Source organism: Euprymna scolopes, chromosome 3, assembly GCF_053919585.1.
Source record: "Euprymna scolopes isolate OS-2025 chromosome 3, ASM5391958v1, whole genome shotgun sequence".
NCBI classification, from domain to species: Eukaryota; Metazoa; Mollusca; class Cephalopoda; order Sepiida; family Sepiolidae; genus Euprymna; species Euprymna scolopes.
The window spans coordinates 12,147,516-12,172,228 of NC_136484.1; the positions used below are offsets into that span (position 1 = coordinate 12,147,516).

A 24,713-nucleotide genomic window follows, 5' to 3' on the forward strand; every position below is an offset into this window, starting at 1 on the left:
ACCATCAAATCGTAGAAAGGTCCTCGTTTACAACTTAAAAATTATACAACATGAGAATAATATTAAAAAAATACAAAATCTTGAAGCGTCATACATTAGAACGCACTATAAATGATATTGCGTTCGAGAAAACAGTAACGTGCTAAAATGTCCTGCGCAGGTCGGATTGGAGGTACTTTTTAACGGTGTCCACGAACCTGCTGATTTTAATACCCGAATTTTAATCGACCTATATTTTTAATCGATAACAACTTTAAAATCACGTAAAAGAATTGTAATTCGCTCAGAAAGATTGAAATTCTACTCCAAATTACTTCGCATAGAACAAATGTAGTTTAACTCAATCATTGTATTTCAGATCCAAATATTTGTGTTAAATTTACTTTCAGAACTATTGTAATTTGATTAAAAAGTCCTGTTTCACACAATACTATTGTGATTTTAGTAATTACTATTGCACTTTTTAGAACTATTGTAATTTCACCTTAAACTATCGTATTTGTATCATAACCAATTGTATTTTGCTGATAATTATTGTGAGTTCTCAAAATTATTTTGCTATAAACTAATGTAATTGCAAGAGAAGATCATAACAATTTTTATTTAACTAAAACTGGTAAAAAACATAGAATTATATCTAAAAATATTCGTATTTCGCTAAGATTTATGACACTTTTAGACAAACTATTCTATTATAATTGTAGTCCAACCTGTTGTATTTTGCTAGAACTATTCTGATTTTACTAAAATTATGTCGTATTATGATTAAACTATTGTATTCCACACCAAGCTATTGTAATATCTACTTAAAACTATTGTATGGTTAAGAACTATAGTAATTTTACTCAAAACTATTGGATTACGCTCAGAACGCATGTTTTGTTAGTTTTATACTTAGTATTTTGTACATTATCTGAAAACATTTTTATTCTGCCCAGAACTATTATTAATTTACTAAAAACTATCGCACTACTCGAGACTATTGTAATTGTCATTTAAAATTTCTGCCATTTTTCTATTAACAAATGATATTTTATCAGATCTTTTGTAATAATTTTTAAACTATTGTATTTTGCACATAACTATTTCAATTGTACCTAAAAGTATCGAATATTCCCTTTCTGAAAACTTAAATATTTCGGGCAAAACTATTGTTCTTGTATCCGATACATTTTCATTTTGCTTTAAATAAATGCAAGTGGTCAGAACTATTGTAAGCTTCAAACGCTGTATGTTGCTAAAATATTGCCGTTTTACTCCAAACTATCGTATTTCGCTCAAATTCATTGTAATGTTTCTGAAAACCATTGTATTTTGCTGGAAACGCTAATAATTTTACTCAGGATTATTGTAATTAAATTGAGAATTAGATTAATTATGAATTTTAACTTGAAACGTTTTACCGACGGTAGATTATCCTATTCAAATCCCAAATCATTTTGTATTACTGCTCTTAATCTCATATGATTTTTTTAAAAACATTCTATTTGAATATTTGTACATTTGTATTTGCTATCGCTGACGTTTTCATAAGAACCTATTTGCATTCTGATGGAATTAATTTTTTTTAATGAGATGGGGATTTTGAAGAATATTCTGAAACATCCAGTGTTGATAGAATCGCATTGATTTGTGTGTATCTGAAAATTTTCTTTTACCTCAAATACTAACTAATAATGCACGTTGTGAAAATACTTCTTAGTAATATTTTCAACAAAAAATCCTCGGAGAAGAAAAGTGAAATAAATTATAATTATAATACACTAATTAAATCTAATTTCTTACTTGCGCGTTATATAACAGATTTTTTTAATGAAGCTGTCCATCCTCTTATAACGATGAATAGAAGAATTTAATAATAAATTAACTTTGACAAGATTCGACAAAACAATCCTCAATTAAATGTTTTGAAGTATTGAAAAAAATGGAACTTTTATTTACTATATTGCTTCATAATAGTTTATTTCTATATACGTCGGGTATATGTCATAATATATTGTTGTTATAAATGTTGTTGTTATAAATATTATCATATAGTTTTTACATAATAAATTAGTACAATTAACATGATAACTTCATATCAGTGTTACTTTGTTATTACTTTTTTTTTAAATGAACAAAAAAAGTGCTCCAATAAGTTTCCAGACATTTTGTACACGCATTGAAAATTGTCGTAAACCCTTGAATGTTATTGCAATATATATTATGCGATGAATGTTAAATTTTTATGACTTTAATTTCAAATAAACAACTACAGCATACATTGGAATACATCCTACTAAAGCTTGATTGTCACAGATAGTCAATTTACAAAATGCAAGATTGGCGAGAAGAAAATTTAGTAGAACGATATGCAGTAATTTTCTGTTTTAAACTTGGGAAAATGCCAGATATATGTATGGAATGATTCAGACTGCTTTTGGTCCATCTTGCACGAAGCGAACATTATTTTCTGAGTTTGTGCGTAAGATATTTAAGAAAAGCACTGAGTTTCTGAGGGATGATGTGATATGTGAGAAGAGTAAGAAAATTAAATCATCGGTGTTGATTGGCCAAATAAAATATTTCATGGATAAGGACTGTCATAGGTCTATGGAGGCAATAAGTGCACAGTTTATGCTAGTGTGAGAACTGCACACACAACTATTCGCGAGGAACTGAAGATGCGGAAGATTTGCGCGAGATCTCGGCTTATTTGACAAAGATGGGCATCAAGAGAGTTCCTCAGCTTACCTATAGTCCAGACCTTGCTCTACGTAATTCTGCTTATTCCCTTAGCTCAGAGAAAACCTTAAATACAATTGATGAGACGAAAGAGGTTGGGACAAGGTCGTTGGCACACTCACACAAGATTAATTTCATGGAGAGGTCTAGAAGTTGTTGCAACGCCACAAGTGCTTTACAGCCAGAAAATATTACTTAATTATCAATAAAAGTACTTATGCGAAAAAGTCTGGAAACTTATTTAAGGCACTTAGTATTTAGAGACTCGAAAAAAATAACTTTGACACGAACGTTTTAGGTGAAAGAAAAAATAATTTATTTTCGTTCGTTTTACACACAAGTCGCCGACACGTATTTTCAACACGACAAGTATGCTAACTTTTTTTTTCATGAGAAGTTCTGTGTTTCATCTACAGCCACTTAGTCTGTTGCCATGATTCTCTCTGTATAAAAAGGGTAGGACGAGAGAGAAGTTCCGCGTGTTTGTGGATCGTAACTTTCAAATTGCCACGCGTCTTTTACATTTTCTTCTCGTCTTCTCCTTTCGAATCGCGAAGCGTCTTTTCCTTTTTCTTCTCGTCCTCTCTTTTTTTCTTCTCTTTCCTTCCCTTTAAATCGCCTCTTTTTCTTCTCTTCTTTCGATCATGATGTGTATATATTATGCACTACATTCAGTGACGTTAGCTTAAGGAACGTCTTGAATGATAACGCGATATTAACTCGACACGTGAGTCGTCAATATCGGTAGTGTTCTGGTTCCGGTTTTAACAGTGGATACAGATTACGGGACATCAGCTACGAGAATACGTATTCTTCTAAATATAGTAGAATATGCTATTCCCTCCAAATATGATTCCAAAAAAAGTAATTTTCCTTATTTAAATAATAGTTTTCATACATATTACTCCTATTTTTTATTTAATATTTTCTTAATGTGCATATATACGGGAAAATATTTATATAAGGTATCGGCGCATGGCATACGTAAGATGTGCTTAAAACTTGCTTAAATTTTATGCTGCTTTTAAGTACAAAATCTGTTTATTTTCAAGTTTGAAATAATATAAAAATTCAATGATATTTAAGATAAACAAATATATATTTTAAAGTAAAATGGCATCCTGCATCTCGGCACACACGCTTGCTGGAAAGTTGGCATTTGTGGTTATACCATGGCAAAATGTCATGCGTTTCAAAGACTAATAAATTTGAATTCGATTGTCATCAACCCTTTAATGTACACAATATATATATATATATATATATATATATATATATATATATATATATATTCATAAATACCTTATTTTATTCAGCAGATGTTTAGTTATTTTAAGAATACGTTTTATAAAAGGAGCGGTGCGAACAAGCAACATACTATGTCAAGTGAGTACATTGTTTTTTCTTCAAGCTATAGCAGTTTGGAGTTTGCTGTCTAAAATTGTATAAAACATGACTTACCTTAACAAAAATAAATAAAATTAATTGTATATTTATTTCCTCTCTCCTTTCATAGTACGTCTAATGTAATATATATATATATTCTTATATATATATATATATATATACATATATATATATATATATATATATACATATATATATACACATATACTAGCAGTTCAGCATGGCTTTTCTTGGACCCTCTTTACTGATTATAACTTAATGTGCATATATACGAGAAAATATTTATATAAGGTACGGCGCATGGCATACGTAAGATGTGCTTAAAATTTGCTTAAATTTTATGCTGCTGGTTCACCCCCCTTTAATATTATGTTGAAAACAAAACTTTATACAAAATTTTTACAACTTATTAACAAGCATTTCCCACCAAATAATATATTACATAAAATATTTAATAAAAATACATTAAAATTAAGTTATAGCTGTAGTGATAACTTAGAAAGGATTATAAAAAAGCATAATGGAAGAATCTTAAGGATGACTAATAGAGAAGGTGTAAATACTAGTGCTAACACGGCTGTGAATAAATTTAACTACCAAAAGCCTGGGGAATGCCCAATAAAAATGAATGTCTGACCTCATCAGTGGTATACCAGGCTAGGATATTCCCAGTAGAGAACCCTATGGAAGAAAGATTCTACATAGGTAGTACCTAAATGACTTTCAAAAATAGATTCTATGGACATACACGCTCAATGAATAATCAAACATATGAAAAGGACACTTCCTTATCGTTATATTACTGGAAATTAGTTAGAGCACATAAAACACCTTGTATAGAATGGAAGATTATTAGAAGGGCCAATACTTGCCACTCATTGAACTCACCATGTCCATTATGCTTATCAGAAAAACTTGAGATAACTAGGTTTAAAGATAGGGATAAATTATTAAATATTAAACAAGAAACTGCTATATCCTGCAAACATTCCAGAATACACGCACTTAAAGACCTCTACATTAGTAGACCAGAACAACTATGAGTACAACTATCCCCCATCAAATACCCCCCAAAGAAGATAAGTGAGGTCGCAACTATGATCCTACCCGTATGGATTACATAAGTTCCTTAATATTCTACTTCATCAAGCAGTTATAATATTACTAACCTAAATAAATACCTGTATGAAACTATATTTGAACCAAACGAGTAATAGATTGTTTGGGTGAACCTCGAAATAATGTATGCATGTGGATATTTTTGGGTGTGTGCATGTATGGATATATGATCTTTATATATCTGGGTAGGAAAATTAATGAAAAAAAAGATGAATGAATAAATAGATAAAAGAAAGTAAGGAATGAAGGGCGAATGAAGGAAAAGGGAATAAAGAAATAAGCGGAAATGAATAAAGATGTAGGTAAGTACTACAATATATAAGCTTTTATACTCAGTTTGTATAACCTAAATACTCTGATTTCTGTCATATGTTATTATATATTATTATTGTATCGTTATACATCTTATGTATATCTGCGTAACCATCTAAACAGTGCTTGCTTAATATGAGGATATGCCTATGAACTTCCAGCTGAATTCACTATAAATTTTTACGTAGTAGAAAAAACGTACAACTTAGGAAAAGGTAACAAGCGGGTGGGGTCGGGTAATATTACTATGCGTGTGGAGTTTGATAGAAAAAGAGAATTATGTAGTAAATGAGTTCATGCGCGTGTGTGCATATGTATGTGTGTATTTTAGATGTATCATTTGGTGGCAGTGTACATATATATATGTCTGCTTTTTGTGTAAATATGTATGTATAAGTGTATTTATGTATGCGTGTATGTTTGTGCATGTATATATGTGTGTGTATGTGCATGTATGTGTATGTATATGGATGTATATGTATATATGTATGTATATATGTATATATATATATGCATAAATATTTCTGAACTATTAAATTAGGCTGTCTCGTATATGATAGTTGTAGCAAAGTATATTACAAGAATGTATGGGTGTCTGAGTATATATGTATGTTATATATGGATATGTACCCCCTTGTGGACTGTAGTGGCAAGCTGTTTCATATATAAAGGGGTTACCACACCACTGAAGTAAAAAGGCACCTTATTATTATTGAAAAAGTTTTTTTCATTTGTGCATGTATTGCTGTGTTTTCCTGCGTTGTGAGTGAGCGAGTTTCTATGTGTCCCTGCGTGTGTGTTTGTATGTGGGTGTATGCGTGGGTCTGTGTGTGTATCTATATGTGTATGTGTCTTGTATACGTCTGTGGAGATTTGGAGACACGAAGGGATGGGGATGTTGTCTGCGCCTGCGGATGGTCTGAATGTGTATGTATTGTGTGTATGCTGGTGCGCGTATGCGCGTGTGTGTATATATATGTGTGTATGTATATGTGTATATGTGTGTATATATGTATGTGTGATTATATATATATATATATGTGTACGTGTGGATGTATATGTATGTATATCTGAATATGTTGTGTGTATATGTGTATGTGTAAATGTATGTGTGTATATCTATATATATGTGTGTGTGCATGTGTATATATGTGTGTATATATATGTGTGTATGTATATATATATATATATATATGGGTTGATTTGAATATCGTATGTGTGTGTATGTGTGTGGGTACATGTGTGTACATGTATGTGATTGGATGGGTGTGGATTAAAAGACACCGGTCAGTACTCAGTGACCATAAGAAGTGTTTTTAATTTACGGACAAAAATACTAAATTCTCAAGTACCTTATGCCATAAAAACCAAACGATGGGATAGATAAAAAGAAAGGGAAATAAAAAAGAAGATGTTTATTATCTTCAAAGACCTCACTGGTCCCCTCGCTTATAACTCCCACTCAGGTTACATTCTAACTTTGTTAACGAAATAAGAAAATGTTTTTGTTTGAAATATCAGTTCTCGACGATGATTCTTGGCATGAAGACGGAGAACTTTGGTAGAGTTTTCAAAGGTCAAATCTTAAAACCGTAAGCCTTCGACAGCCAAATCACTGGCCGAAACCCGCTAAAAAAATTGTTGTCATGTCATTTCATTCAATAATTACAAGAAATCCTCTCTACCACCAATAGCAATGGCCAACGACTCTTTATCTGAGAGTACATCTTTCAAACTCTTTGGCCTAACGTTCACAGGAAACATGAGTTGGAACAATTACATTGAAGGCATTGCCAGGGCCGCTGCAAAAAAGGTGGGCTCTCTCTACCGTGCTAGACAACTGGTAACACCCGAAAGTATGCTGTACCTCTATAAAGCCACCATTCGCCCATGTATGGAGTATTGCTGTCACATCTGGGCTGGTGCATCTGCTACTAGTCTCTCGCTCCTTGACAAGGTTCAAAAGAGAGTCGCAAACCTGATAGGCCCTAAACTGGCATCTAAGCTTCAGCCTCTGTCCCATCGACGAAATGTTGCATCCCTCTGCCTGTTCTACAAGTATTTTAGTGGTGAATGCTCTGACGAACTGCAATCACTTGTACTCCCACGACGTGAGCACTCCCGACAAACCCGACAGGCTGCTAAATCCCACCCCCACCCTAGATGTAAATGATTTTTCTACTCCAATAGTTTCTTCCCCAGAACCGCTAGACTTTGGAATTTCATTCCATGTCCCTGTTTCCCCAACAGTACCTACGTGCAGAAGTTCAAGTTTAACGTGAACCGACATCTTGCTGCCCAAATCCCTACATAGTACCCCAGTAGTTGTTGCCCCTGATAGTAGCCCCCTACACCAAAGTGGCAATTTGCCTTGTTTGGGGTGAAAATGTAATAATATATACATATATATATATATATATATATATATATATATATATATATATATATATATATGGATGTGTGTGTGTACGCGCGTACTACCCACACAGAAAAATAAAATACATGAGTTCATCTTGATCTTAAATTAAAATAAGTTTTTAAGTTCCAAAGATTCTGATGTCAACAAGACTGATTTTCTGAAAACAAGACTGCCATTGTCATGTTTGAACCGTATGCATGATGCTAATGTTAATCAAAATTTCAGAAACATATTAGCAATATTCCACTAATTAAATGTTAGTGACAAGAACGTCTTCTTGGAAGACAAAATAAAATTTGTTATTCCCATCTTAAGGAAATGCACTTATATTATAGGAAGAAATGTACATGAAAAACATGATTTAGAAAATTAGGATTAATAATAAATCAATAGAACATATCTCCTAGATTATAGGCTGCTTTGGTAGTTTGCTTATTAAATATGAATATGGGGAAAATACTTTCGCATTAGTAAATTAATACTATTAGAATTTAAATATATTTTCAAGTTTCAGTAAAAAAAATGCTTTAAGAGACTATCATCTAGAAAGTTTGGAATAAGTTTGTTTTATTTTTTTATCTCATAAATACTAGTTGAATGATTATAATTGTAGGGGGTTATTTATAGAAAAAATGAATGGTCGGCTTTGATTAATTTATCTTTGTCTCTACACATCATCGAAATTAAAGAAACGAAAATCTCGAAGTGGTATACGGTTTTCATAATCAAAAATTTCACTAGGCCGTACAGGATAACCCCATATTTCACTTTCAGGGCGCATTAATTCAGCAAGTTTTTCTAGGTCCTCTTTCGGGACAGAATAATACGCTTCAAGAAACGAATATTTCTTTGAGTCTTTGAAATCGGGATCTGACAATGAATCTGTGTGGGCCGCTTTTAAGAGCGTAAGAAACTGTGGCATACTAATTATGTTCATATCTTGTTTGGTAAGAGGCAAAGGGATCTTCGTGCTGATTAACCCTTTCACCTGCAGTTTACGCCACGTCCGTCGTGTGAAGTTATACCAGTTAAAACATTTACTGCGTCGAAGGTTTTTATTGCTGCGATCGCTGAATATAATGGTGGCGGCGTCAACTAACTCGTCGTCTATCGAAACAGCCTTTGCCTTTTTAACGATATCCAAATGCCCGAGATTTAACGTCTTAAATAGATAGGTTGCATCCGAATAAAAATGTTCGAGTTTGCCAATGAAGTCGAAATTTGATACACAGGGGTTACAAAGCTGGTGAATGGGAAGGAAATGACCGTTGAAATCTGCCCGGTGGGCCAGGCGATCGATGACATACTTGACAAACTCCGGAAACGTCGCATCGTTTCCACATATATGATTCTGTGATAAATTCTTTCTAAAAGTATGTATTATGCTGCCAGAAAAGCCACTCCAGTAATCGTAACGAGAGAAGATTTTATCAACATAACCCGAGAAGAGACGCTTGAAGGGGTCGCGTACAAATAGTATTTTGAAATAGTGCTGCATTATGTAAGAGAGAGTGTCGTCGGGAAGATCTTTAGTCCTATTCTGAGGTACGGTATGAGCCGAACCAAGCGTTAAAATGAAAGGGTTGGAAATGTTTTTATGTCCACTGAAGTAATATAGAACGCGTTTAAAAAACGAACATCCTGTTTTTTCTGTTAAGCACATAATGAATTTGTAGCGGTTATTGTATATCGAATGATCTTTGTGCGCATCTAGATTTAAATAACCATTGTAGCGGGAGAAATTCATTTTGCAAAGCGCATGCATGTTCTGAACGCGTCGATTAATAGTGATCTCTGTCTCTTTCATCAATTCTTCCAGAGATGGCTTCTGTTCATCTGAATTTATCTGAAAAGGAGAAAGAAAAAAAAGCATTCGTTAATATTTGCTAGAACATTTACTAAAGAGTAATCAACATTTATTTTTCAGAGTGTGTAAATATGTGTATATTTACACACTCTGAAAAATAAACACTATAAGATCAACGTTATTTTTACGCTAACATAAATATTTGCTCTGATAATGGAGTCATGGTAAGGATTTTCAGCAAATGGTTTTACACACTAGTATTTCAAACGTGTTTAAAATTGATTTGTTCAGTTATATGTTGCATTCATCGGAGGAATTATTCCGTGAAGTATAGATGCAAAATAAGGAAAATACCGGTACTCATGAAATATAATACTTGCGTTTTATAAAAACTACTAGGAGCACCCAGCTTAACCCGGCCGTAAAATACGCTTGAATTCGTGTAGAATCGTATTTAGTATAGCACAGCTAATTCTCTATTAAGTATTATATTTTACCATTTATATAGTATTGTTTCCAAAATACATAAAAATGCCTTCGGTACCATCAGATAAAATAGACATCAACACATTTAACGTCCAGCCGCTTTCCGCACTTTTAAACTTAACGACAGATAACTAAGAAAGATGTAAAATTGAACCGGGTCAAAGTGTGTGAGTGAATTTGCACATGCGCACGAAAAAAAAAAGAAATATATTGGCAAATTGATATGGCAGTTTTGCTAGTCAACATCCCGACATATTTCTGTACGCATTATTCATCCATCCAAACAAAGATTTTACTCGTCATAAACCTCCTTGTATATAATCAATGTTCTATGTTAATTTCAATATTGTGGTAACTTGTTTAAAAGTTTATCGATTAAATATTTTCACATAGGCACACATACCTATATCTACTATTTTATTTTTATAGATACATTCTCTTTATTAATTATTTTATTCTTCGTTGTTTATGACTCACCAATATGGATGAACCTGGCGGGATACGAAACTAGGGCCCAAGAGATGGAAGCTTGAAGCTCTCCATCTGAGATAACTAACGCTAGCTAGTGCTGAAGTGTATCGCACTTATCTAAATGTCGTATAAGACGTGCCTTGAATAAGTTTTAAGACGTTTTTCGTATGGGAACATTTACTGATAATACACGCATGTGTGGCACTATATTTCAGTGCCGGGGAGGCGATAGTATCATACATGAAACTCTAGTCCCTTTCGAAATATTCCCTTTCAGTTGAAATTCACTTGTTGTACTGTTCCAACAACTTATTGGAGGCCCGATTGAAGTCCTTTTGTCTGAACATGTCAATGACTCTAGTCACAGTCTCTTTCATCTCCTCAATTGTCTCATAATGAGAGTTTCTAAGGGCTTCCCTGAGCTTAGGGAGTAACCAAAGTCACAGGTTTGGAGTATAGGGAACGTGAGGAACTGTCTTGATGCCCATCTTGTCAAATAGTCTGTGACAAAGATGGAGTTGCGGCCTGGTTTATTGTCGTGGTGGAAATGCTATTGACCTGATTTAAAGAATTTTGGTCGACAGAATCTCTTTCTGAACTACCTTAAAATTTCAACATATCGACTGGCTGTTCAGAGGCGAGGCAATGCATCTACACACTGTCAAGTAGTGGATTATCAGAAGATTATGAAAAGTTTGCTCTGTCTGGCCTGTTTGCGTCTAAGAGAGCAAGCATGCTTATAATGGAAATCTGTCTCTTAGTCTCTGGTCCACTGCAGTAGATTTATCTTTCATCGTAGGTTACAAGAGCACAAAGAACTGCGGGATCTGAATTTATCAGCTCGACCATATTCTTACTGTCAGGAAAACGTCTTTCTTTATGATCTCCTCTGAGCACCCTTGGCCTAAACTTCGCATAAATCTTCCACATTTTCAGTTTCTCGCGAATAGTTGTGCGTGCAGTTCCCACATTGATATGTGACTGCGCACTTATTTTCTCTATAGGCATATGACGAACCTTAGCCAAAAAATTAATTTATTTGGCCAATCAACTCTGGGTGTCTGGCTTCCTTACTCCTTTCAAACATCTCATTATGTCTGCCTTCCTTCAATCTATTATGCCACTCTAAAACCGATGCGCGGTTAAAGCAAGGTTATCTATAAGAAGGCTAAATCATTCCTAAGTTTCTTGGGTATTTTTAAAAGTTTAAAACAGAATGTTATTGCATTTGTTTCTTCTACGTGTAATTTGGAAATTCACTAGCTGAGACAATCAGGCTTTAGTAAGGCGTATTCCGATTTCTGCAGAATCAAACAGAACACTTTACGCAATAGATTTCTGTTACAGACTTAGAAGTACCAACCTTTGTGGATTAGATGATATGAATGTAAGTTTGGCACGGTAGTAAGTTATGAAAATATATATGCCAATTAAGCTACACAGAATATACCGCATTCCATTCCCGTGAAAATTCGTCTAGCTTATGCACAAGCCTGGCGAATTCTCACGAGAATGAAACGCGTATGTACTCAAATATTTGGGTAATTATATACGCACTCACAGGACAATAACGTAAATGTAACATGCGGCCGCAGCCGAGATTGAACTCAATACACGAGTTTCTATTGTAATTCAAATCTTACCCGTAGCTGAATAGTTGATGCTTCGCTAGGGTGTCAAGAGTAATTTTATCGTGACGCCATCACAAAATGCGTTGCTTACAACAGCTTAAGAGATACCCCTCTACCCTCCAGAGAAAGATAAACCGCGCCAATTTCCCAACCTGGTGCTTTACCTCGCAGTGTCTTTCCAAATGGCCACTCATCTGGTACTGGCCAGGTTCGATGTTGCTTAACTTCGGTGATCTAGCGAGAATCGGTGTGTGACGTGACCGTCCCAGAAAGCTATTGGGCTCCCTATTGGGGGGGGGGAGGTTGAGACTCCCGAAACACTGGAGAATGCCGGGAGATATGATTGTTTTATTCGTTAAGTATCGTTCGTGTGCCCGGGCGACGGCAACCACCATGCTGAGAAAAACCTTGCATTTATAAATTTCATTGTTTTACGAAAGCGAAGCTAATGTCACCCTGAGAGATGTAACGAAAACATGATTTCGTTTCCGATGCCAACCAGTGATGACAGGGTTGTTTGGCGTTTGAGTGTAATTGCCAGATCGACGAGGTCACGGGCTTAACCTTTCGTTCGTGAGAAATGCTTCTGCAATCCACAGGTAAAATCGGGGGAAGAAGGAACCTGCCTTTAGGTTACGTAACTCGTTGCCATTTACCAGGATACGGCCCGGGTCCACCCGTCATCACAATATAAGAACGGAACGCTGCGCCGAAACCGGCAGAATCGAGCTGAGACTTTGAGAGAATCAAGAACAATCAAAGAGACCTCACCCCCTCTCTCCTTGCATCCTTCAACCGCCATACCGAGAGAGAGAGAGAAAGAGAGAAAGAGAGAGAGAGAGAGAAAGAAAGAGAGAGAGAATAATTTATTGTTATTTTTTGGCTCAGTGGAGTCTGTCAAAATAAACATTGAACTACGGACAATTGTATATAAGGATAAATATTGTATATCTTCTCTTGAAGTAACCAGTAGAATAGACCCTCTAGTTTGTCTTTCTTTTGTGTGCATGAGGTTGATACCCTTTCAACACGACAGATTGACGAAGCAGCGGAATATCAATTCGATCGTGAAATTAATACCAACCAAATCGATTGACGGGTCATGCTACACGGAGATACCTTGCCAAGGATCCCCTAAGAAGGACGAGCACGAGTCAAATTTGGTGATCTGCGACGGGGATAGCATCACAGTATTGAAAGTAATTATGATTTGATAATCTTGTAGTTATTGTCGTTTTATTGTGAGGCTTTCATTTTTATTTGCTAGATAATTACTGATCAAATATTCTAGTTATCGTTCTATGATCTATGCTTTAATATGAATTTTCATTTATCTCATACATATTGATTGAAACTATTTTTTGATACTAAAAATGTGCTACGCACGAATAAAATAAAGATAGAAAAAAGTAAAAGTAAAATACAGTATTTGCTTAATATTGTTAGCTTAAAATGGGAAATGGGTAACATTAACGACAAAAGGAATGATTGTGCCTGTGTGTGAACGCGCGCAATTCAAGATGTCAGTGCTAGTTTGTGTATGGGGGTTCACATATGCATATGCATGTGTGTACCTGAGCATGTTTTGCATGCTGATTCTTATCGTGTTATTTCAGTTCAGAAATTAATTTTATTATGAAATCTCTTTTTCAATGTGATTACGTACAAATACTTATATGCTTGCAGATTTACATTATTCTGAAATTATTTCCACTGCATGAATGTACATCTTGCGAAATATACACATACGCTCACACACACCTCATTGATCAAATAATTTATATATGTATTTATTTTTAATTATTATGTTTTATTATTCTCATATATATATATATATATATACATATATATATATACACGCATATATATATACATATATATACACACACATACACACACACATATATATATATATATGTATATATTGCGCCTATGTAAGATTCATCACATTCTTTGCATTTCAATGGAACAAAATCATGCACATGCGCACACACACCTCATGTATATATATATATATGTGTGTGTATGTGTGTGTATATATATATGTATGCATATAATTACCTAATGTAACAAATATATAATATAAATATATTTATATATACATTAGGTAATTGCATTTATAAATTCCATTGTTTTACGAAAGCGACACGTTACCTAATGTAACATATATAATTACCTGATGTAACAAATATATGTTATTTTTATTCATCCTGTCTGTTATATATATATATATATATATATATATATATATATATATATATATATATATATATATTTATATGTGCGTGTGTATATATATATATTGTGTTACATATGTTTATAAGTGTTGTTAAGCTTTGTTTAATTTCTTTTCTGTGTGGTTAGATATAAGTATTTATTTGTTTGAAAGACTGACATTATTGTAAAGTTATTTCAACTGCATGCATATACTTTTTCGAAATAGGATCCTGTTTTCTGCGATTGTAATATTACGTTTATGTATGGCAACTCTATTGCTGACGTTTTTTGTGGCCTCTATGTATGATTCATAAGATGTGCATTTAAATGCAAATGTAAATGTAGTGTACAGACACCCACACGCACTTCTAAAACGAAGTAACCACAGAAAACCATACACATGCGCCTACAACCACCTCACTTATATATATAATCAAGTAATTTAATTTAACATATATATATACGTGCTTATTTCATTTAACGTGTTATATATATATATATATATATATATATATATATATATATATATATATATATATATATTGTTTTATCCATAAACTATTATAGCACTATTGTTTTACATAGAGAATTCTGAACAAGGAACATTCAGACAAAAATTGATAAAGACAGATTTATAAATAATATACATTACTTCAGATTTTGAATTAGAAATATAACTAACATATACAATATATCCACATTTTCATTGTTAGTTAGTCATGCATATACATACTTTTCATAAGTTTCAATATAAATAAGCAAATAAAACATTAACAAATTAAACAAATTTGAGTATTGCAAAGACGTATTATCTTAATTAAGAGTAATACACAAAAAGCTAACCATTGCGTGCATCCAAAAAAAATAAAGCCAATATGATATACATGTTTCATTGTTTTGTAAGATTACAAAAAAAGGGTTTATGGGTGCAGAAAAAAAAACAAAAAAAACAAACAAAAATAACGGTCAATATCTGAGTCGATCGAACTTTCATATCAATAAGTCAGTTTAAATTAAGTAATGAGATTTAGAAACTTTTGCAGACTGTCAATACGTGATTGGTCGTATTCAAAATTATGCGAAAACAATCATTCGATAATGAACAACGTTCCGTTGTCATATATATCTAAGAATTTCTAGACTGTCTTCTACTAAATCAATATTTACCAAAAATGAAAAATACTATAATGAAGCCCTTAAAAACTCTGGATATAATTCACAAATTAAATTCATAAATGAAAATGATAGAAACATAAACTGCATTAAAAATAAACCTATTAAGAGCGTAATAACATATAATATGGCAATGTCTTCCCGTATACAAGTTAAGAAAAATAACCAGGAGACAAAAAAAGATAAAACCAAACTACAAATATTAGATAATAATATAAATAAACAACAAACTAAAACCCGCAAACGTAAGAATAGACACAAGGAGATCCTATGGTTCAACCCCCCATATTCCAAAAACCTAGAAACAAACATAGCTAGAGAATTTTTTTAAAATATTAGATAAGAACTTTAAAGCCCCCCATAGATATAATAAGATTTTCAATAAGAACACAATTAAAGTCTCTTACTCTACTATGCCTAACCTTCATCAGAAAATAATTAGCTCTAATAATAATAAAATTAATAAACTACAAAATGCAACTATACAAAATACATCGGACTGTAACTGTAGAAGAAAAAATAAATGTCCCCTACAAGGCTCATGTAAAATTAAAAATGTTATCTATAGCTGCACAGTATCAAAAACTCCAAATATACAAGAACCTATCAACAGCCATAACTCAACTACCAGATTAAATAATAACACCAACTTAAATCAATCTACCGATCAATTATTAACCAACCCACCACATTATAATCCAACAATAGACCTTACGGAAAATAATCATAATAATCAAGAGGTAATATATATTGGTTCCACATCTGGCCCAATAAAACATAGAATTTCAACGCACAAACATTCTTTTAAAAATAACTCTCTATCAAACCAAACTACTCTATCCAACTATATTTGGCAACTAAAAAATAGCAATAATTCTTTCAACTTAAAATGGCAAATAATTGAGACTTGCAAATCATATAAACCAGGAGATAAATTTTGTACATTATGTACAAAAGAGACCCTAAAAATTTTAAAATATGAAGATATAAAAAGCACAACCAAACTAGTAAATTCAAGACACGAGTTTCTATCGTGTAATCATAAACGTTGGTTTAAATTTAATAAATATAAACCACCTTAAATCATTAAAAATTACTCATTAGTAAAAATAGATTTTTTTTTTTAATAAATTAAGTTAAACCAATTACCGCCCTTAGACTCGTAAATTAAATAATAAATAAAGCCATGACAATTATCTCCCCTTAAAAACTTGCAAAAAAATACTCTCTCTCTATAGATATTAACTGTAGTGTCTCTAAATCAAAATACGCTAACGGAAACAATTTACAAAAAAAAAAAAAAAAAACAATTAAAAAAAAAAAACAATTTACCAAAAAAAAACAATTAAACAAAAAATACTCTCTCTATATAGATATTAACTGTAGCGTCTCTAAATCAAAATACGCTAACGGAAACAATTTACTGCACAAGCGTCGCCCTTTTAAAATTCATCATTCAATAAAATAAAAAGCTATAGCAAACATCTAAATGACTACTTTAAATACAGTTCCTGATTTCAAAAAAAGAAAAACCAAAAGGTAATTATATATCTATATATTTTTAAATCAAATTTATTATGTAAATTCAAAAATATATATATTTTTTCTACTCATTTCTATCTCTAAGCTATACCAATTTTCTTATTAATTTTCTTGTAAATTTTAAATCCAAACCTTTTACTTCAATTTTTCAGATTCATCTGCCTTACTTTTAATGCTAGGTTTATTTTTGGTGTCTTTTCAATTCAATAGAAATCCTCCTAAATTTGCTGATGAGGAGACCGTGCTTACCAAAAAAACTATGTATAATTGTTCTACGTGACTTCATGTATACCACAAATAAAAAGCACGGATTTCCGAAACGATCGTACAGATAATTGACTTTGTTGTTGTTCCTTCTTATGAAACTGATTTTTAATTTAATTAAATTTTGATTTTTAAATTAAAAATTTTTTTAAAACTTTTAAATTATAAATCACATTACTTAATATTGAATTAGCTCTAGGACATTTAACTATCGAGCTTATTATATATCTAAATTACAACGAGCATTTTCTGTATTTTAATTAAACTAGTAATTTCACTATTACATTGAAATACACTTAGCTCTTTAGACTATTATTCGAATCTCCTTTAAATATGTATATATATATATATATATTCGCCATGTTTAAAACATGGTTTTATTTAAAAATGCTTAAAATTTAATTATTGTCACCATATTTAAAATATCTTTTTATTTTAAATATTGTTGTGTTTAATACTCCACACTTTTAAATTTAAAACACACAGACACACACATACACACACACACCCATATATATATATATATATATATATATGTGTGTGTGTGTGTGTGTGTACTTTGCAATGTAATATGTATAATTAATAACCATTGTATCGTTTGCTCCGCTGAAATATTCGAGATAAGAAGCAGAGGTAAATTTAAAACTAATAAAAATATTTTAATAATTTATGAATATACATGTTTAGTAAGAATTTTCCATATGATATTTTGTTATATGTCGCCCAAAGTAAGTTTTGCGGGTTTACTATTAGACAAAAATACACATAATATAATTTTTATAAACATTAATTAACACAAAATTTCATAAGTATATTGCAAACATGATAAATTATTGAATTTATCAAATAAGACAAAAATAACCCAGAATATTTAACAACAATCCATATTTTAAAGCATTTTAAACGTCTAATAACTGGCATCTCGTGTGAGCCAATCCATCTACAAAAACATTATAAATAATGTAAATATACAAGATACAGAGATGTATGCCATGTCGTTAATTAGATATAAAGCAAAAAATAATATACCAACGTCAAAAAAACGCGGAGAAATTTTAAAGTCAGACCAAGTCAGGCTAAGCCCAAACAGATGAAAAAGCAAAATGATAGTTTTGTCGGATAAAATAAAAATTATATAATGATTTAGTATGACAGTTTCACAGAATAATTCATATGTTTGGGGACAATTGTCTACTCTATTTATTTGAGGACGATTATCCTCATCTTTTTTAATAGTTGTTGTTTTACGACATTTCCGCCAACTATTACTCTGCCTTCGGGGCCCGTGGCACAGAGGAGAGAGACGTTGGATCTCTACAGTTCCAGGTGAGCATTACCTGAGGGTAGAGGTGTCAATCTTACCCAAAGTCGGTCATAGAATTAGTTGGCAAAAAACGTGCCAGACGGCAACAACTATGAAAAGCAGTAATTACAGAAGATACAGTTGAACATTAAACATTCCAATATCCGTCGCTGTTAACAAGCTTACGAAAGCCAGAAGTTCGTTGAAACGACCTGAAATAACACATATAAAAATGATGCGGGTAACAGTAAATAAATAAATAAATTATTCATCTCAAAAGAATGCCAATAATTAAATAAAAACGTGTCTACTCATTAAACTAACTTTAGAAATGAATAAAAAAACAGAAGTATAAATAGAAACAACGACAATAGTATAACAATTGGGAAATATCGGTGAACTAGTGGTTAACGACATGGACTACCGACCGAAGTGTTATATGTTTGAATCAATAACGACATTATGATATTTAGTATAAAAATCCAATATTTGTATCAATGAAATGTGTAAGGAAAATAATTCAATAGCATTAATTATAATAATCCATATCTTTCCAGAGGAAAATTTTATATTAGCAATACGGATGCATAAAATCAATTCTTGTTTGAAGGCACAATGATTATTAAAAACGATAACAAGTATAAGTAACTTCAATTATTATTTAGCAGCTGCGCTGGTTGATTAAACGAGAACCTTTGATGTCAAAATTCATTTGAAATTCTCATAAAAATGTTCAAGGTAAACTATAAGGTTGCCCGAAAAGATTTAAATGAGGTAATCAGTGTGTAAATCATGTGGGACCTTGAGAATATAAGTATTAGGTTGACAAGAAAGTTCTTGCGGAATATTCAATTTAGATTTCCAAAGTTTTGGTTATAATACCTTTACTTTATATATCATCTTAAAGCGTTTTTTTTTCTCTGTCAACTCGTTAAAAATTACAACTGTTATAACATAATTATCTTCTTTTCATTCTAGACAAGCGACTTCATCGACCATCAGAATTTAGCATATTTATGTTACTGCCCTAAATAACCTATGTTTGCGTTGAGAAAAGTGTGTTTATTATATATTGCTTATTTTGATTAATAAACCTTTGTTTCAGCCGAGATATGTTCACGTGAATTTAACAGTTAAAAACCTCAACAACTTTCTTGTAAACCTGATATTAATGTGTGGCTGACAGTTCGAAATATCAAGTAAAAAAAAAACGACTACGTAATAAAACACATTCTACAATGACACAATTGTGGAAAGCAATTCTATTAACGTTTTATTAACGAGTCTCTTACAAAAATTTATGGAAATGCAAAATATTTTTAATGATTATGGTATTATTTACAAGAATAATTATAAATAATTGTTATGGAAAAAACTGATTAAATCAGAAATAAACATTATGTGTTTTTGCCGTGTTAAAATTATAGAATGCATGCGGCAGCGCTCTTGGTATCCGTCTGTCTTATTTATATGCTTTGAAACCAGGGTATTTTTGCAAATTTCAACGGTATTTGTTACATTTTTATAAGTATGTTAAAACCTTTTGAACATAGATATATTTTAAAAAAATTATGAGATCTTTCGATTAGTAGCTGATGATTAATCTTATATTGCTAAGATGAAAATTTCGACGTTTCTAATTTTCAGCTAAATTTTCTTAAAACAAAATTATGTCATACGATAAATCAATACAAATTAAAATGAATAAAAAAGTTTCATGCGTGTGAAGAATACTTCGTTAACTATTAATTTGTCATTAATAAGACCACCACTATTTTTTTGTTTGAAAATGATTACCATGATAAGATAATAAAAAATAAAATTTAGCCATTTTAGTGTAATCTATTTATTAAGCTGACAATCGTAATTATTTCTTACTGAAGAAAAAAGAAATACTTTTCACACAAATGTATTTATTATTCCAAAAGGAACAATATTATGTATGTATGTATGTATGTATGTATGTATTCTTCATCTTCTTCATCTTCTTCTTCTTCTTCTTCTTCTTCTTCTTATCATTATTATTATTATTATTATTTATTCAATAGGAGTAATCACACAGGATATCATCACACATTTCTCTTCGTTGACGACCTGTGATGTTCTCTGGAATCTGAGTGACAACACATCTCCCCAGATTTACAGTACTCATCACCTCTTTCGATAACCTTTACAAATAAGTTTGCGTTATCGAAACAGCCGTTTACCATTGATTTCTCTTTGGTTGCAACCATTAGTCGTCAATTGAATTTAGGTGCTAATAAGCTTCCTTAATGTCCCAGTCCTCTTCGCACTCATCCAGTGGAGGACTGATTAGTGCTTTCTCTCCTCGATCTTTTCATCCTCTTTGACCCTTCTTGATTATTTGGTGTGGTATGGCATATTATTATTATTATTATTATTATTATTATTATTATTATTATTATTGGCCTACAAGGAGCTTTTACACATGTTATAAGAGATCTATCCTTGAAAATGAAATGTGCTTTCCCTGGAAGCTGAGTGTCAACAAGCCTCCCCAGGTTTCCAGTTTCCAGTTCTCTCCACCTCTTTTGATAATATTTGCAAATGAATTTGCGTTACAGTTGATTTCTCGCTGGCAATAACCATTGGTCTCCACTTGAATTTGAGTGGTAATAAGCCTCCCCAAGGTCAAAGTTCTCTACGCGCTTGTCCAGCGGATGTCTTGTCAATGCTCTCTCCTGGGTCTGTCTATACTCCTCGACTCTTTTCGGCTATTTGGTATCACTATTTTGGGAGGCCGTGATAGGGCAATGGGGGATGGGGGATGGGATAACGAACTTAGAGATATGCAGTTTTAATGTTGTTGGTTTCATGTAACGCTTCTTCATGTTTTGTCTCTGTAGCAATTTTTCTGGTCGGCTCATGTGGCTCATGTGGCTCATGTGGCTCATGTGTTTTGGTCTCCGCATTCTAAGCTTTTCCTTAATATTTCAGCTATTTTACTCATTATAATTCGTTGTATCTTTGCAGCCATTTCTTCGATTCCAATTTCTGCTAATCTTTTTTCAAAGCTTTTCAACATTGTTCTCAATGTTCCTACTATTATAAGTATTATTCTGATTTTCTTCATCATCAAAATCCATTTCAGCTCTAGCTGGCTTTGTTTATTTACTTCGTTTCTCCTTTTATTTCTTTTTGCCTTTTCTTAGATAATCACGCTGTGGTCAGCTCGAACAGAAAAGTCTACGATTTTACAGAACTTTTCTTTGTTTGTCAATTATTACAACATTCGTTCTTATTGCTTGGATTGGTTTATCCGTTTGTATGTCCATGTCCTATAGTATTTGTGATTTTTGTTTTCAAGTACTGTTGCCGGTTCATGCTTGTACCATTTTTCTGTGCGTTCAAGACGCACTTGTTTGCATAATTCCCAATGTATTTCCCTTCCGTACTTGATCGGGCCTGTTCTTGAGCATGTTTTCTGCATTCGCTCACTATATGGCTTATCCTTTCGTCTTATCGCCCACAGTCTTTATTTCCCGTTTTCTTATGTTTTGTCAATTTTAACTTTGATATGGTTGGTTCTAATCGCCTTATCTTGTGCTGCAGTTATTAAGGATTCCGTCCGAGTGTTTTCGTTATTCTCATCTTTTGTCATCCTTATGAATCATCTGTGTAGTTGTTTCTCTTCTAATTTTTCTTTTCTCGTCTTATACTTGGTCTCTGTTTTTTGTTTTCTCGCTGCCATGATTATAATTTCAGTATTTTGCATTATGCATTTTTCTATTTTTTTGTGTACTTCACACAATCTTCTATACAAACTAGTCTCCCCCGTCTTCTTTCCTTTTCACGTAGAGTCGGTTAGCATAGTGTATTGTGCCTGGTCCTGAGTTACTTAGTTTTCTGATTGAGCTGTCTCAGGTCTTCTTTATTCTACCCTATGGACAGTCCAGATGATATCACTAGTGATTCTGCTCATGTATTTATACCTGTTATTAGGTTTCTGCTATATAATTTAGTTTCTATGGATTTTCTTGTTCTGTTACCCTTTTCCAATTGTCCCTTTAATATCTGTTGCTTTGATATTGTCAGCTTACAGAATTTCCAAGTATTTATAGGTGTCTTAATCCCCTAGTGCCCTCATCATCATTGGGTAGTTCTATGCTTTCTGTCATCTCCAATTTTCCGTTTCTTATTACTAGTATGATGCACTTTCCCATGCACAACTCAATTAGACTATCCTAGCTGAAGATCCTGGTAGTTTATTAGATTGAATAATTCCTTTTCGGGTCTTGCAAAAAAATTCAGATGCATATGTGTATATTAAGTGGTTTATTTTTTTACCCTGCATTAGGGAACTTGTATCCGCTTGGCACTTTCTTAATATATTGTTCAGGGGCATCATTGCTATGATAAACAATAATGGTGATAGTGATTCTCCTTGAAGATGCCTCTTTGAATGTTAATTTCTGTTATGTGTTGCCATCAGCGGTCAATTCCAGTCTCCATTGTTTCATTGCATCTTCAATCACGTTGCTTGATATTTTATACATTTTCAAGCATTTTATTATCGATGCTTGTGGGATCCTGTCGTACGTTTTTTGTAGTCGATCCATGCCATGGCTAAATTCTTTCACATTCTTTCTACCCTTTTAGGATCTTTGTATCTATGTATAGCAGATCATGTGTTCCTCTTTTTTCCTTTTCGAGGAATAGTCCACGATTATCCAAGGAGTGGTAGATTTGTTCCCTCAGTTGTGCTGTAAGTATTTTCCATTTCATGGGTAAGCACGTGATAGGCCTATAGTTGTTGGGACGATTCCTTCCTCAATGTCATTCTGTACGTGTTATTCTACTTTTTCTCATCCATTCTGCCACATATTATCCTGAATACATCTTCTAATGTTTTGAGATAGTCTTTCGTGTAATATTGTGGTGTTTTTGAGTCAGTATGCATGTATACCGTCGTGCCCTGTTGTTCTCCATTTTACCGTTTTTCCTACGGTATTCATTAGGATTTCTTTGTTGATTCCATTCACTGTTCATTTTTCGTTTGTTTTGTTGTAACTTTTCACTCATGTCTTTCAGCCATTGAGCACTTCTATTGTGCTCATGTCGTTCTTCCTATACCTTACTCCAGTAGAGTTTAGTGTCTGTCGGGTTTAATCGTTCTATTTTTGTTTTTTCTCCGTTCACATTTTGGTAGAATTGGCTTTCATTGTATTCAAATGTCCTGTTTTGCTTTCACAGTTCAGATTTGTATCTTTATCGTCTAAGTAACCTTCTTTAGCTGCTATTTTTTGTTCAGATCTTCATGTTTGTTTTTAGACTCTTCTCTCTAGTCATATTTCCACTTTTCCATCTTCAACATACGCTTTCTTCCTCTTTATCTCATTGACTTCTTTTTTATGTTTGTTGATTTGAGTTTCTAGCCTCAGTTCCAATCCAGGTTTTGTCGGTCCATCTTTCCCCGATTGCTTTTCTTATTTGATCCTCATACTTAACACCTTGGTCCTTGCGTAAAGTCGATTAGTTAAGTCTGTGATCGTGTCTGTTGTGTTGTGTTGGAGGGGCTTGTTAACTTTTTCTGTTTCTGTTTTTAATTTCTTTTGCTCTTGGTTCCTTAATGATGCGAGCTATCTTCTTCTTCTTCTTCTTCTTCTTCTTCTTCTTCTTCTTATTATTATTATTATTATTATGATTATTAACAGAATACTATGCAGGATGATGAAGCAACCATCGGGAGGGGGGGTGATATTATTTGACAGCTACGGTATAGATGGAAATGTATTTTCAATTATTAAACCATTTCCCTCTGGTAGATTCATAAGAGTAGTGGTTGGTGTCCAGAAATCAGAAGCCCACAGTGTTAAT

At 32.6% G+C, this 24,713-nt stretch overlaps 2 protein-coding genes across 2 annotated transcripts in view; both read right to left on the reverse strand.

Moving 5' to 3' along the window:
* The window catches only part of LOC145263248 (uncharacterized), a 242,350-nt gene that overhangs the window by 22,198 nt on the left and 195,439 nt on the right, over nt 1–24,713 (reverse strand). The window lies entirely within an intron of this gene.
* On the reverse strand, nt 8,649–13,286 carry LOC145263237 (carbohydrate sulfotransferase 11-like). The gene is made up of 2 exons (XM_080120325.1): nt 13,242–13,286; nt 8,649–9,809 (listed from the first exon to the last, which is right to left on the reverse strand). Exons 1-2 carry the CDS (start codon nt 13,284–13,286, stop codon nt 8,649–8,651), a joined length of 1,206 nt encoding a protein of 401 aa, XP_079976451.1.